At 32.4% G+C, this 12,676-nt stretch overlaps 1 protein-coding gene across 1 annotated transcript; it reads left to right on the plus strand.

The window, feature by feature from the left end:
* Positions 1-2,897: 2,897 nt before the first annotated feature.
* Positions 2,898-4,717, plus strand: LOC106778329 (transcription factor MYB4). Its single transcript, XM_014666275.2, has 3 exons — positions 2,898-3,139; positions 3,225-3,354; positions 3,970-4,717. The coding sequence occupies exons 1-3, from the start codon at positions 3,007-3,009 to the stop codon at positions 4,529-4,531; spliced, it is 825 nt and encodes a 274-aa protein (XP_014521761.1). The 5' UTR covers positions 2,898-3,006; the 3' UTR covers positions 4,532-4,717.
* The last annotated feature ends 7,959 nt before the right edge of the window (positions 4,718-12,676 follow it).

Consider the following 12,676-nt stretch of genomic DNA (forward strand, 5'->3'; position numbering starts at 1 on the left):
TAATTCTCATATGTGAATAGCGGTAAAATAAGGACAGGGTCATTTGGGTGGATATATAAGGGATGCGATGCATTATGTGCATCTTAAAAAGTATAGGGATAGGTTGTTTCATTAGCCATTGGTGTACAACAAAACTCTCTTCAAGAGAGCTTTGATACCATAACAAATTAGTTAAGAACTAATTTAACTGATATGACTAATATGACGTGTGTTAATCGAAAAATTACATTACCCACATTTATGTTGATTTTAAGTGACAAAAAATGTAAAAGAAAAAACATGCAAAAGAATTTTTTTGTGATTGTGATATGAGGTTAAACTTTTGATTGTTTGAAATCATAGAAACTATATTTTAATAATAAAAAGATAAACACAAGTTTAAGTGTATATGTACATTATATAATATATATATATATATATATATATATAATATATATATATATATATATTATATTTTATAATAATTACGATTTCTTTTTCTCTCGTAGCATAGAATATGTTTATAATTTCGAGGATAACATATTGTATATTATATTTACCAAACTAATACATTTTTCTTCTAAAGTTAGAATTCGGTTTTCGTTAACCGAATTCTAACTTTTTTTTTTTAATCTTAATTTAGAATTCATTTTCCAAATAACCGAATTATGAGTTATTTTAATATTTTTTATAATCTTAAGATTATCTTTTATATTTCAATATTTTTTTATAAAGATTTTTATTTTTAAACATTTATATTTTAATTTTTTTAAAATATATTTTCCTAAAATTTATTTTATAATCTTAAGTTAGAATTATATATTTTAATATTTTTTTATAAAATTTTTTATTTTTAAGCATTTATAAGAACAGTATATTGGAATTAGAGTAATTTGTACAGTTAATTCTAAAAAGAAAAACGTTTTTCTCAGCTTCCTAAATGAGTGTACTTTGAAGTTATTGTTTCATGTTTCTTATTTTAGATGGGTGGGTGAGTGTAATGGTCATGTGTAACCAATGAACATATTAGGCCATTCAATTGTTGAGTAAAAAGATCTTTTAGGTGCTTTCATGTAAGTTAGATGAGCTCCATAAGCATTGTTGGCCATTTTCTGCCCTGGTAATCGATTACAGGGGTCTTGTAATCGATTACCAGAAGAAAAATGGTCATTCGTGCAGAAACTTGAACTATACTTTCCGCCTGGATGAACAATGCTCCCTAACTTTGTTTTTCTGACATTTGCTGCTTGTTTTGTTCTTAACTTTCTCCGCCGAACTCCAAATGAGTTGATTCTTGTTTTGTTGGAATATAGACTCAAAGAACTTTCAAATGACTACTAACTCATTATTTTTGGACTGCTGTACTCGATGCATTTAATTTCCCAAAAAAAAAAACGTTTTTCTAAGCTTCCTAAATGAGTTTACTTTGAAGTTATTGTTTCATGTTTGTTATTTTAGATGGGTGGGTGAGTTTAATGGTCACGGGTGGTGTTTAGTGCACCAATGAACACATTAGGCTATTGTATTATTGAGTAAAAAGATCATTTAGGTGCTTTCATGTAAGTTAGATGAGCTCCATAAGCATTGCTAGTCATTTTCTGCCCTAGTAATCGATTACAGGGGTCTTGTAATCGATTACCAGAAGAAAAATGGTCATTTGTAAAAAAACTTGAACTGTACTCCCCACCTGAATGAACAACGCTCCCTAACTTTATTTTTTTGACCTTTGCTGCTTGTTCTGTTCTTAACTTTCTCCGCCGAACTCCAAATGAGTTGATTCTTGTTTTGTTGGAATCTAGACTCAAAGAGCTTTCAAATGACTACTAACTCATAATTTTTAGACCGCTGTACTCGATGCAGTTAATTTGAAAAAAAAAAACTTTTTTCTAAGCTTCCTAAATGAGTTTACTTTCATGTTATTGTTTCAAGTTTCTTATTTTAGATGGGTGGGTGAGTTTAATGGTCAGGGGTGGTGTTTAGTGCACCAATGAACATATTGGGCCATTGATTTTGTAAAAACATGTCCATTTACAAGGTGGTTTGCTCCAATTGAGGTGATGTGCATGACCATTGTTTCCTGTTTGAAGATCTAGTAAAGAGTTTAAAATATAAATCAAAATTCGGTTTGTTAAAACCCAATTCCAATATACTTTTCTTATAAATGTTTAAAAAAATAAAAGTTTTTATAAAAAAATATTAAAATATATAATTCTAACCTAAGATTATAAAATAAAATTAAAATATAAATACTTAAAAAATAAAAGTCTTTATAAAAAATAATATTAAAATATAAAATTCTACCTAATATATTAAAAAATTAAAATATAAATGTTTGAAAATAAAAATCTTTATAAAAAAATATTGAAATATAAAAAAATAAACTTAAGATTATAAAAAGAAATATTAAAATAACTCGGTTATTTGGAAAACGAATTTTAAGTTAAGATTATAAAAAAAAATTGAAAATAAATTAAAATTCGGATACCAAAAATCGAATTCTAACTTTAGAAAAAAAAGTGTGTTAATTTGGTAAATATAATATACAGCATGCCATCACAGAATTATAATAATGTACTATGTAAAAAAAAAATCTAATAATTACCGCTTCTTATAATAATTCTTTTATGCAAATTATTGAGATGGACCCTTTTATGGAAGTAGATTTTTAATGGGAGTCATTCTTCTGGAAGGGAAAACCATTATTCAATCGGTGAATAAGCTATTATTGCCATAAATGGAAATTCCCCTTTTCCTAAAAATATTAGCATCAGACTGTTCAATACAACTTGTGTTTAATTTTAATAATTTTTTATTGAAATTATTAATTACCCATAGTTTTATAACATTAAAAACATTAATAATGCAGTGCAGTGTACAGAAGTATATAACATGTGTCTCAGGCTAGGCTCAACATTCAACCTTAATTTAATTTTTGTTGTTTTTGTCTGCTGGTTCTGAGTTGAAGTTTAAAGAAAAGAGAGAAGAGTGGTTGTTGATTTGGTGTGTGGAGAAACAGTAACAGAAAACATGGGAAGAAGTCCTTGCTGTGAGAGATTGGGATTGAACAAAGGGTTTTGGAGTCCTGAGGAAGATCGCATTCTCGTCAATCATATCAACAAACATGGTCACAAAAATTGGCATGCCCTACCCAGACAAGCTGGTACTGCTTTCTTATTCAATAAAATCCGAGTTTTGTTTAATGTTGTTTTTGTTGATGTTTTCTTATCCCTTAAATTAATCAATAGGGCTTTTGAGGTGTGGGAAGAGTTGCAGACTCAGGTGGATAAATTATCTTAGGCCAGATATTAAACGAGGCAATTTTACCAGTGAAGAAGAAGACATGATAATCCAGTTGCATGAAAACCTGGGGAATAGGTAAATGGTTTTTAATCTTAACAGTATATTATTACTGATATAGTTAAAATTTTGGGTTGAAACGTGAAATATTTAATAGAATTTGATATCGATTTGTTTTTGGGTGTTCTTTTTCTAAACTCTCAACCATAAAAATTAGATGGGTGTGAAAGTTTTCTTATGGAAAACAGGTGATGGAATGTTGATTTAGATATTAAATGTGAACTAAACTGAGTTTTGCTCACTTCAATTTGAATTGATTTAATTTAGAATAAAAAATTTCTTAGAATATCAAAACTGTGGTTTTATTTTATCAGATTTAAACTATATTTTAAAGGTCTTAACTCAAGTAATTTTATTTTACCATAGGTGATAAGAACATGGTTTGACTCGAAAAACTGTGCACTACATGAGTAAGAAGAACATAATTTAATTTAATTTTCAAATCTTTTAAAACATTAAAAAAATGCATCTATAAGATTTAAAGTTTATTTTAAAGATCTAAATTTTCTTGAATTATTCTCTTTGTAGTTCTCTTGCATGAAATTAACATGCGTAAAAAATAAAATTAGGTAACAGAGGTAAGAAAAAAGGTGTTTCTGATGCAGCATTGATATGTGAAAATTTAAAGTGCAGATGGTCAGCCATAGCAGCAAAGTTACCAGGTCGAACAGACAACGAAATAAATAACGTGTGGAACACCCACTTGAAGAAAAGGTTGTCCCAACAAGACAAAGACACGAATCAAAACCAGTCCTTGGTCCGCACACAATTTTCCAAACAACAACAACAACCCGTGAATGCACTTCCCACAGATCATGTCATCGGAACCAAAGAGGAAAAAAAGGCACTGTCATCTCCACAGTGTGCAAGCAGTGACGTGTCAACCCTCACCACTTCTACCACTTCTACCACCAGTGACAGCAGAGACCACAACAGTGCTAGTGCTATTGATCATCAACACCGCTTGCCCGTGAAGCCTGAATCGCTCGACGATGATTTCTGGTCTCAAGTTCTCTCACCTGGTAACTCCGGCCACACCGCAAGTTTTCCGGCCACCGGCGCGGGTCACCGGGACTTCCAATGTTCACTCTCTCCGTTGTTGACTTCCAAAGGAGTGCATGCGGCAAACGCATACGATAATGTCAACTTTTGGTACGATGTGTACATGGGAGAACAAGAACTACGAGACTTCTGATGGTTGATGTTTGAGATATTTCAACAAAACATGTTAATTAGTTAATTAGTTAGACGCAAATTTGTTTAGTAGCTAATTAGTTATAGGCATATGTTTTGCTACCTTTTGGACTTTTGGACTTGAGGATGAGTTTCTGAGCTTGTGGACTTGGTTGAGAAATTTGAGTACTGAATGGATGAAAAGTAATTTGGATAAGACATCTCGAATCAGTAGAGTTTGTAGAATTATAATATGAATATTATTACTTTAGGTTGTAATATATGAATGTATTTTATCTTGTGCAATATAACCAAACTTATAATATTGAGTAAAAAGAATTTAATGTATATTTTTCTTTTGTTGAATTGTCTTATTAAGTTTTTGAAGTCTTATTGAATGAAGATAAATATATATTTGTCTGCTAAGTACTTGATTAATAAATTTTGGTTATTAGTCCAGTCCTTATTTTATCTGACGATGTTATTGAGTATTAAATCAAGAGATTCATTTTAGTATTTACAACAATTGAAATATATATTTATTACAAGATGCTAGTAAACAATTAGTTTTTCTTAATGATAATAAATAAGTTTCATAAGATCAATTTATTACAATCAATTTTGTTAAGGATTGTAAAAAAACATGAAAAATACAATTATTGTAAATAAGGGGGTGCTGAATTGTATTTTTATTATTTTAAAAAAATTGTAAATATTGTTTAATAATGAATATTCAAACAATAATTGTGTATGACAAACAATTACTTAATGAATTTTTATCCTATATTGTATTTGATGGATTGTAGCCAAGTAACTTATAAATGAACCATTTACTAGTTTAGAGTTTTTTTTAAAACATTCTTACAATAATTCTCATTCCCAAGTTAATGTGGATAATACATGTAATGTAAAGAAATAAGAGAAAAAGAGATACAAAGTATTGTCATAGTAGTTTTGTCTATCAACGCATACTACTGCTGCAAAGTACAAACAACTTCTTCTTAAATGCCTTTATATATATTCTAAAGAGTTGCAATCCCTTTTTTAGACCAACTTGAACTCTTTCAAATGTCATTCTTACGAATGACGAGTTTGATTGCTAATCATGCATTAAATGCAATCCAAGCATCATTCAATACTCTTTTTTTTTTTTTTTTATATATAAATCTAAATAGCTAAATGAACTTATCTTTTTTAAAGAATGTGTCTTGCTTGAATTTGTGTAAAGTATACTGTAAGGAATGATTTTTTTTTTTAGAATTGACGATGTTTATATCAGGGAGTTGTTGAAGAAAACAACTTTAGCTCAACTCAAGATATATCTTGACAAATGAATTTAACGAACATTCTCTATAATATAATATAAAGAAAAATGTTTTTTTAATAACTTTTTTTAATAACTTTTTTATTATTATTTATGTGATATATAGTTTGTGATGGGTTTATTTCAAATATACAAATGAATGATTTAAAAAGTTATTAATATATATATATATATATATATTTATTTATTTATTTATTTGTGTAACATGAGATTATCTTAAATCCATATGTTTGTACATATCCATGCTTTATCAAATGAAAAATGAGGTACGTTGCTTGTATCATTTGACGTACAAATGCTTGTTTCATTTTTTTTTGAAGTTAAAACTATCTTCTTATTATAGGGGAAGCATGACTATGTTTACAAACAAAACATGTCCATGTTTTATATTCGGTTGTTTTCATCACTTAATCAAAATCTTTACTTTAACAAGGACCAACCTTTTACACCTTTGCAAAAGATCGTCATATATATATATATATATATATATATATATATATATATATATATATATATATATATATATATATAAAATTATGAAATATCATTATAAAATATACCTTTAATTGCCCATCAATAACACATCATTAGTTCCTTTAATGAACCTGCTATGTATTTCTTGGAACAATGCTTTTTTTTTCCCAACAGGTTTTGAGATTATTTTCTTTATGTGGCGTTTTGGAAAAGGTGCATCGTTTCGTTTGAAGAATGCTAATGCTTTTCATTTTAAAGTAGCTTGTCTCCTTTTTAGCATTTATGCCTCATTGAAATCCTAAGAGCATACTTGCTTTCTTCTTCTCCTTTCATATTCTTCAATTTGTCATCCTTTTCTTTTGGTATATTTCGAAATAGGGTGTCAAAAAATGAAAATAACTTATTCAGATGAATCCCAGTGTGCTCTCTGATTGGGGAAAAGCCACACGAGCTCTGAATATCCAATCGTCTAATATAGAATTATAGATTATTCCATGGTGTAATTGATGGAGCATTAAGTAAACTATGCCAATAATCACAGCAAGAACAATTAGTATGATGAAACCTGGTGGCATCTCTCACAACTAATTCACGACCAGTTACTATTGAGACTCGTTTTGCAAAGTCATGGCTGTCTTTGCATGATCGTGTATTTCTGAATACCATAATAGGGGTCCCAGCTGCGGTGCAAATGAGACCATAAGCTATAGCCAGTCTCTCACTATGACCAAGAAGCTGCTCTTTACGTACAGTAAAGTCAGATAGAGCACTCTTCCATCCCTTTTTAGAGAAAAATTGAGTTCTTTCAATTTTGAGTATATTTTTTCTGTTTGAGGATAGTGTCTGTCACCTACCACAAAACGGTGCACTTTACCCTTTACAATAATCCAGCTGTAACTGACTTCCTTCCTCAAGTTCCTTTCAGTCATCATCTTCCTAAATTGGACTGCCTCATCCCACTTCCCATCCAAAGCAGAGTCTGGCGGGTCAGGGGAAAGATGTTGTCAGTTGCAATCATCCTGGTGATAATTTATAAGAATGCAGAATTTGCTTAACAGGCGGGAAGGAATAATGAAGGAGAAAAATGAAAACTCACTTTATTAAATAAAAAATATTACAATATATAAAACTTAAAAATTAACAACTCCTTAACAATGTGGTCCTAGAAATAAGCCACTGAATAAAATGCATGAGTCATATATAAAAAACCTAACTGATTCCTTAAAACTAGGAAAACAATAAAAAAAAAAATTGAATCAAAATATGGGCATGTTTTAAGTATTTTTCTAACATTTTTCCTTGCTTTAAGAGCAACAAACACCAATTTTTTTCTTTAGAAGCTCAAACCTACTGACTAAATGTGGCTTTATAAATAAATATGAAAGTTGATTTTTAGACTTGAAATAAATCAAATAAATCAAAGTCACAAATTCATTTTATTTTTTTTACTTATCTTTAAGAAAACAATTTGATGAATCTTTAGTTTTCTCATAAAATATAAAATTATGGAAAATTGCGATAGTAGCTTGGTTGTCAACAAAAATCTTGGTATTTTCTTTGTGTTCGAGATTTAGATTCATTCAAATCTTTTTTAACCACAAAGCTTGATTGATAGCAATTGTTGCTGTAATAAATTTTGCTTCTGGAGTGGATTAAGTGACAATTTCTTACTTCTTTGAGCTCCAAGAGGAAACATTTGATCCAAGAAGAAAACAATAGTCCGAAATACTTTGTTAGAAGTGAGTTTTAGGTCTAACTCAACTCCACAAAACTGGCTTGTAAGGTGAGGTCTACACCCCATTTATATATTATAAATTGACCTTATCTCTAGTCGATGTGGGACTTCCAACACACCCCCCTCACGTCGAGGTATATACATCTCGAGCGTGAGACTAGATATTAATGGGTGGTCCGATAACGACCCAATAGCGGGTGGAACAATATGCCCAACAAATACCGCTAGGATAGACTCTAACCATAACTCTGATACCATGTTAGAAAGTGGGTCTTAGGCCTAACTCAACCTCACAAAATCGGCTTGTATGGTGAGGTCTGCACCCCACTTATATATTCTAAATTGGCCTTATCTCTAGTCGATGTGGGACTTCCAACATACTTTTCATATCATCGATAATACCTCTCCATTCACTATCAGAGAAATCAACCAACTTAAATTCTTTGTTCCATGTGAACTTAACACAAAAATTACTTGTGCCTTTGACATATTGAATTATTCTCTTAGCAGCTTTGAGATGTAGTTGGCTTGCACAATGCATAAATCTAGAAAAAATACTTACTGCATTTAAAATATCAAGACGTGTTACAATAAGATACATTAAGCAACCAATCAAACTTCAAACAAGCCTTTTTTAAAACCAATGCTCAACAAATTATCATCTATTATGTTATGCCAAGCTCGTGGAGCTTGTTTCAACCCATAAAGAGCATTTTTAAGAAGATATACCTTTTCCTTTTCTTCCTTCTTCACAAAACCTTCAAATTGTTCAACATAAATTTCTTCATCTAAAACACCATTTAAAAATGCTAATTTTACATCAAGTTCATACACTTTCCAATTCATTTAAAAGCTACAGCAAGCAAAATCCTTATGGTGACCAAACAAGTAACTGGTGCGAAAGTTTTTGAGTAATCAACACCAAAGATTTAAGCATAACCTTTCACAACAAGTCTTGCCTTGTATTTATTGATAGAACCATTAGAGTTTAACTTGGTTTTGTACACCCATTTAACTCCAATAACTAACCTATCTTGGGGTCGATCAACCAACTCCGATGTTCTATTTTTTTCAATCATAGACATTTCCTCCTTCATGGAAATCAACTAATTTTCATATTTTTCTGCTGCTCCAAAATCTGTAGGTTTACAAACAACAATATTGCACCTCTCATAAATATCAGAGAGTGATCTTGTACCTCTCATAGGAGCATCATCTACCAATTCATTTTTCCAATCCTCTTCTTCCTCTTCTCTTCTTGAAGCAAGAGACTTAAATTGTAGGTCTGCCACAGTTTGATCCTGGTGATATGCTTTTTCCTTAAATCCGATTTTTGTGTAGGTAGTTAGAGTATTATGTGAGTTTAGAGCTCTAGGGGCATCTTTGAGTCAAAGGTGTTTTCTACACCAAGCAAGGGAAACTAGTTTAAATTTAAATATTACTACTATGTGTTGAGATTGAATTGTGTGATGGTGGAATATGATGCTTTATTGTGTTGAAATCTAATTTAAAATGATGTTTCTATAAGATTGAATATGTAATGAAGTTTAGTATGTATTCAGAGCTCATTTTGCATTGATGGTGATTCTGATTAGTTATGGGACCTAGCTAGATTTGCTTTAGGTATCGGTTAAATATTAATGTGTGTTTTCATCTAAAATATGAGTGAAATGCCTAGGTAGATTAGTTAGGAGCACAACTAACAGAATTGGTTTTGCAAAATTATGTAGACTCGTTGTGAGAGCATGTATTCTAGAGAGCTCAACATTTTTACTTGCTGGGCGAACTACCACGTGAAGAGCGCTGCTAAGAGGTATGTTCATTGAGCGAGTAAGAGTGGTTGAGCTAAAATGAAAATATCAAAAACCCAACAGTGCAGTGTGTACTTGACTCCCTAGGTGCGAGGATATTCACTAGGCAAATTTTAAAGAATTTATTCCAAGTATTCTCTTGTTAGGCAAACCTGCACTTCACTAACGGGAGAGTTTTATGTAAAAACAGAGAGCATCAATGGCATATATTCATAGGGCGAGTAATATAGTCGCCAGGGCAAGCATCACTTCAGTAGATACTCGCTCAGCGAGACATTCATTTGCTAAGCGAGCATCTTTTTTATGAATATGTAAATCTTGTCTTTATTTATTTGTTGTATGATGTGTATGTGATAACATTCCTTCTAGCTAGGTTGGGCCAAAACTAGAAGAGATGCCATGGAGATGGTTGAAATGGTGATGGGATGCAAAAATTTGGTGGGGGGAGGAGCTAAGGCTCTCAACCAAAGGTACTATAATGTGGAAGGGAATGATGTTTGGTTATGCTTAAGGAGAGGTTAGGCTAACTCTATGAGAAGGGTGGCTAGAGAAGACAACTTAGGATGCTCTAGTTATGGGTGACCTAAGATGAGTAATATGGCTAAAAATGATAGCATAACATTATTCAAATTCAAAGGTAATTACAAGAGGGGGAGACACCTATATTTATAGGCTAAGGGTGTCTCTAATTTGTAGAAGCAAAACTTAAAAACTCAAACTTGACTAGCTTGGAGAACAAGGTGAAAATCCTCTCTATTAGGAGGAGAACATATGGCTACTACCTATGGGAAATCCTCTCTAATGTGAGAGTGACACATGGCCACTAACACATAGGTGGGACACCCACTCCCTTATGCACCAAGCTAGCTTGAAAACATTAACCCCTTTGGTCAAACAACCATGGACGTCCACTTGGGTCAATATTGGGCCTTGGCCATTTGTTGACTTAAATGGTCAAATACCCTATTCTACTTGGCCCAAAAATAAACCTTACTAGGCCCATGATACAAAACCCATAATTATTCTACTCTTTGATGGTCGAAGAGAAGAAGAGCTTGACTTCACCTTTCATGGTTGACTCTTCTTGGATTTGCTTGGCTATGCTTCTTTGGATTAGAGCCTTGGCTAGGGGTTTGCCATCATCCCCTCCCTTTTAAGAAGGATTTGACCTTAAATCTAGAGGCTTTTCATCTCCATCTTGCTCCCAATCTCCTAAAAAAGGGGTTATATCACACACATGGAATGTGTCACTCACATCATATTCACATGGCAACTCCAACCTAAATGCATTATTTTTTATTCTTTGAAGCACTCTAAATGGTCCATTACCACTGGTGATTTCCCATGTCCATCTCCTAGGAAGACCTTGTAAGGTGGTATTTCTTCTATTGTCAAGCCTAAATCAGCCACCAAGTCTACTGAAATAAAATTGTGGATTGCTCTACTATCAATTAGAATTAATACCTTTTTTCCCTTCACCCACCCCTGGAGTTTCATGGTGTTGGATTGGGTTAGTCCCCCTACTTAGAACACAGATAGTTCCATATATTTTTGCTTCATCTCCTCCTTTTCTTACCTCTTTCCTTCCTACCCATCTTCAACCATTATTAGCACTCGTATATTCTTTTTTGGGCATTTATAGTGGAAAATAACACTGATTTATTATTCAAATCATTGAAAATACATTCTGATACCCTCTGTTTGTAATAATCTAATTCTCCTAAAATGGGAAATAGGGAAACTAGGAAATCTAGAGAAAATAAAATAAAATAAAAGATTATGTATATATTTCCTCTAATTAGGAAGATTCTAAAGATATTATCTCAAATTACAATAATGTCTAGGGCTATACGCCCCTCCACAATGAAATCACCTCATCACTTCCTCCCTTCTCCTAATGTGTTATGGGTAAGGTAGATTTCGTACTCCCCTACTCCTGCTTTCCCTCACTGTATTTCCTCCCATCTTGGAGCCAATAGAGGTTCCTTCTCCCTCTTTCGTAGCAATGATAATGTTGCTAGAGGTCCCTTGACCACTCCTTGCGCCCTTGAACGTTTTCGTTCTAGATACTGTCCTCATTCCTCCTTGATACCGAAACAATGAGTTGTTGTTTCAATTTGTCCCTCCTCCTATTGATCTAGTCTCCTTCGTTACCTCTTCCACGTCCCTAGCTATTTCCATAGCTCTTATTAAATCTTTGGGGTTATGAGGCCTGATTTGGCTTCTAACTTCACACTGCAGCCCTACAAAGAAATACCCTAGGAGGAGTTGTTCTTCTGACAGTTCTGATGTTTGAGAAACCAGCATCTCAAATTCCTTAATGCATTCTTCCACTTCCCCATTCTGTCTTAAGGCTACCAAATTCTCAAAGACAGAATACCTTTCTCTTCCCCTAAACCTCCTGATCAACGCTTCTATCAACTCCTCCCAAGAAGGAGTCTTGACCTTCTTTTTCCAGAATCTAAACCGAATCTAAACCAATGGTTGGCCCCTCCTTCCATACTAATGAATGCCAAGCGAATTTTTTCTTTAAACGAAATGTTCTGGATTACAAAGAACTTTTCTACTCTTGTTATCCATCCCATCGGATTTGTTCCTTCAAAAGAGAGTAATCCTACCCTTTTCATCTAACACTTTTGCATTTCCTCCTCTTACCCCTCAGATTCTTCCACTGGTTCTTCCTTTCATCCCTTTTCCCTCCATTAACAAAGTTCTGGCTGCATTTTGATCCCCTCTCATGAATTTTAGACTTTCACATCCTTTCTTTTATTTCTTGAATGTTTTCCCTTAATTCTTGCATATTATCTTTCATTTCCGTCATGG

Source organism: Vigna radiata, unplaced genomic scaffold (assembly GCF_000741045.1).
Source record: "Vigna radiata var. radiata cultivar VC1973A unplaced genomic scaffold, Vradiata_ver6 scaffold_403, whole genome shotgun sequence".
Taxonomy (NCBI): Eukaryota; Viridiplantae; Streptophyta; class Magnoliopsida; order Fabales; family Fabaceae; genus Vigna; species Vigna radiata.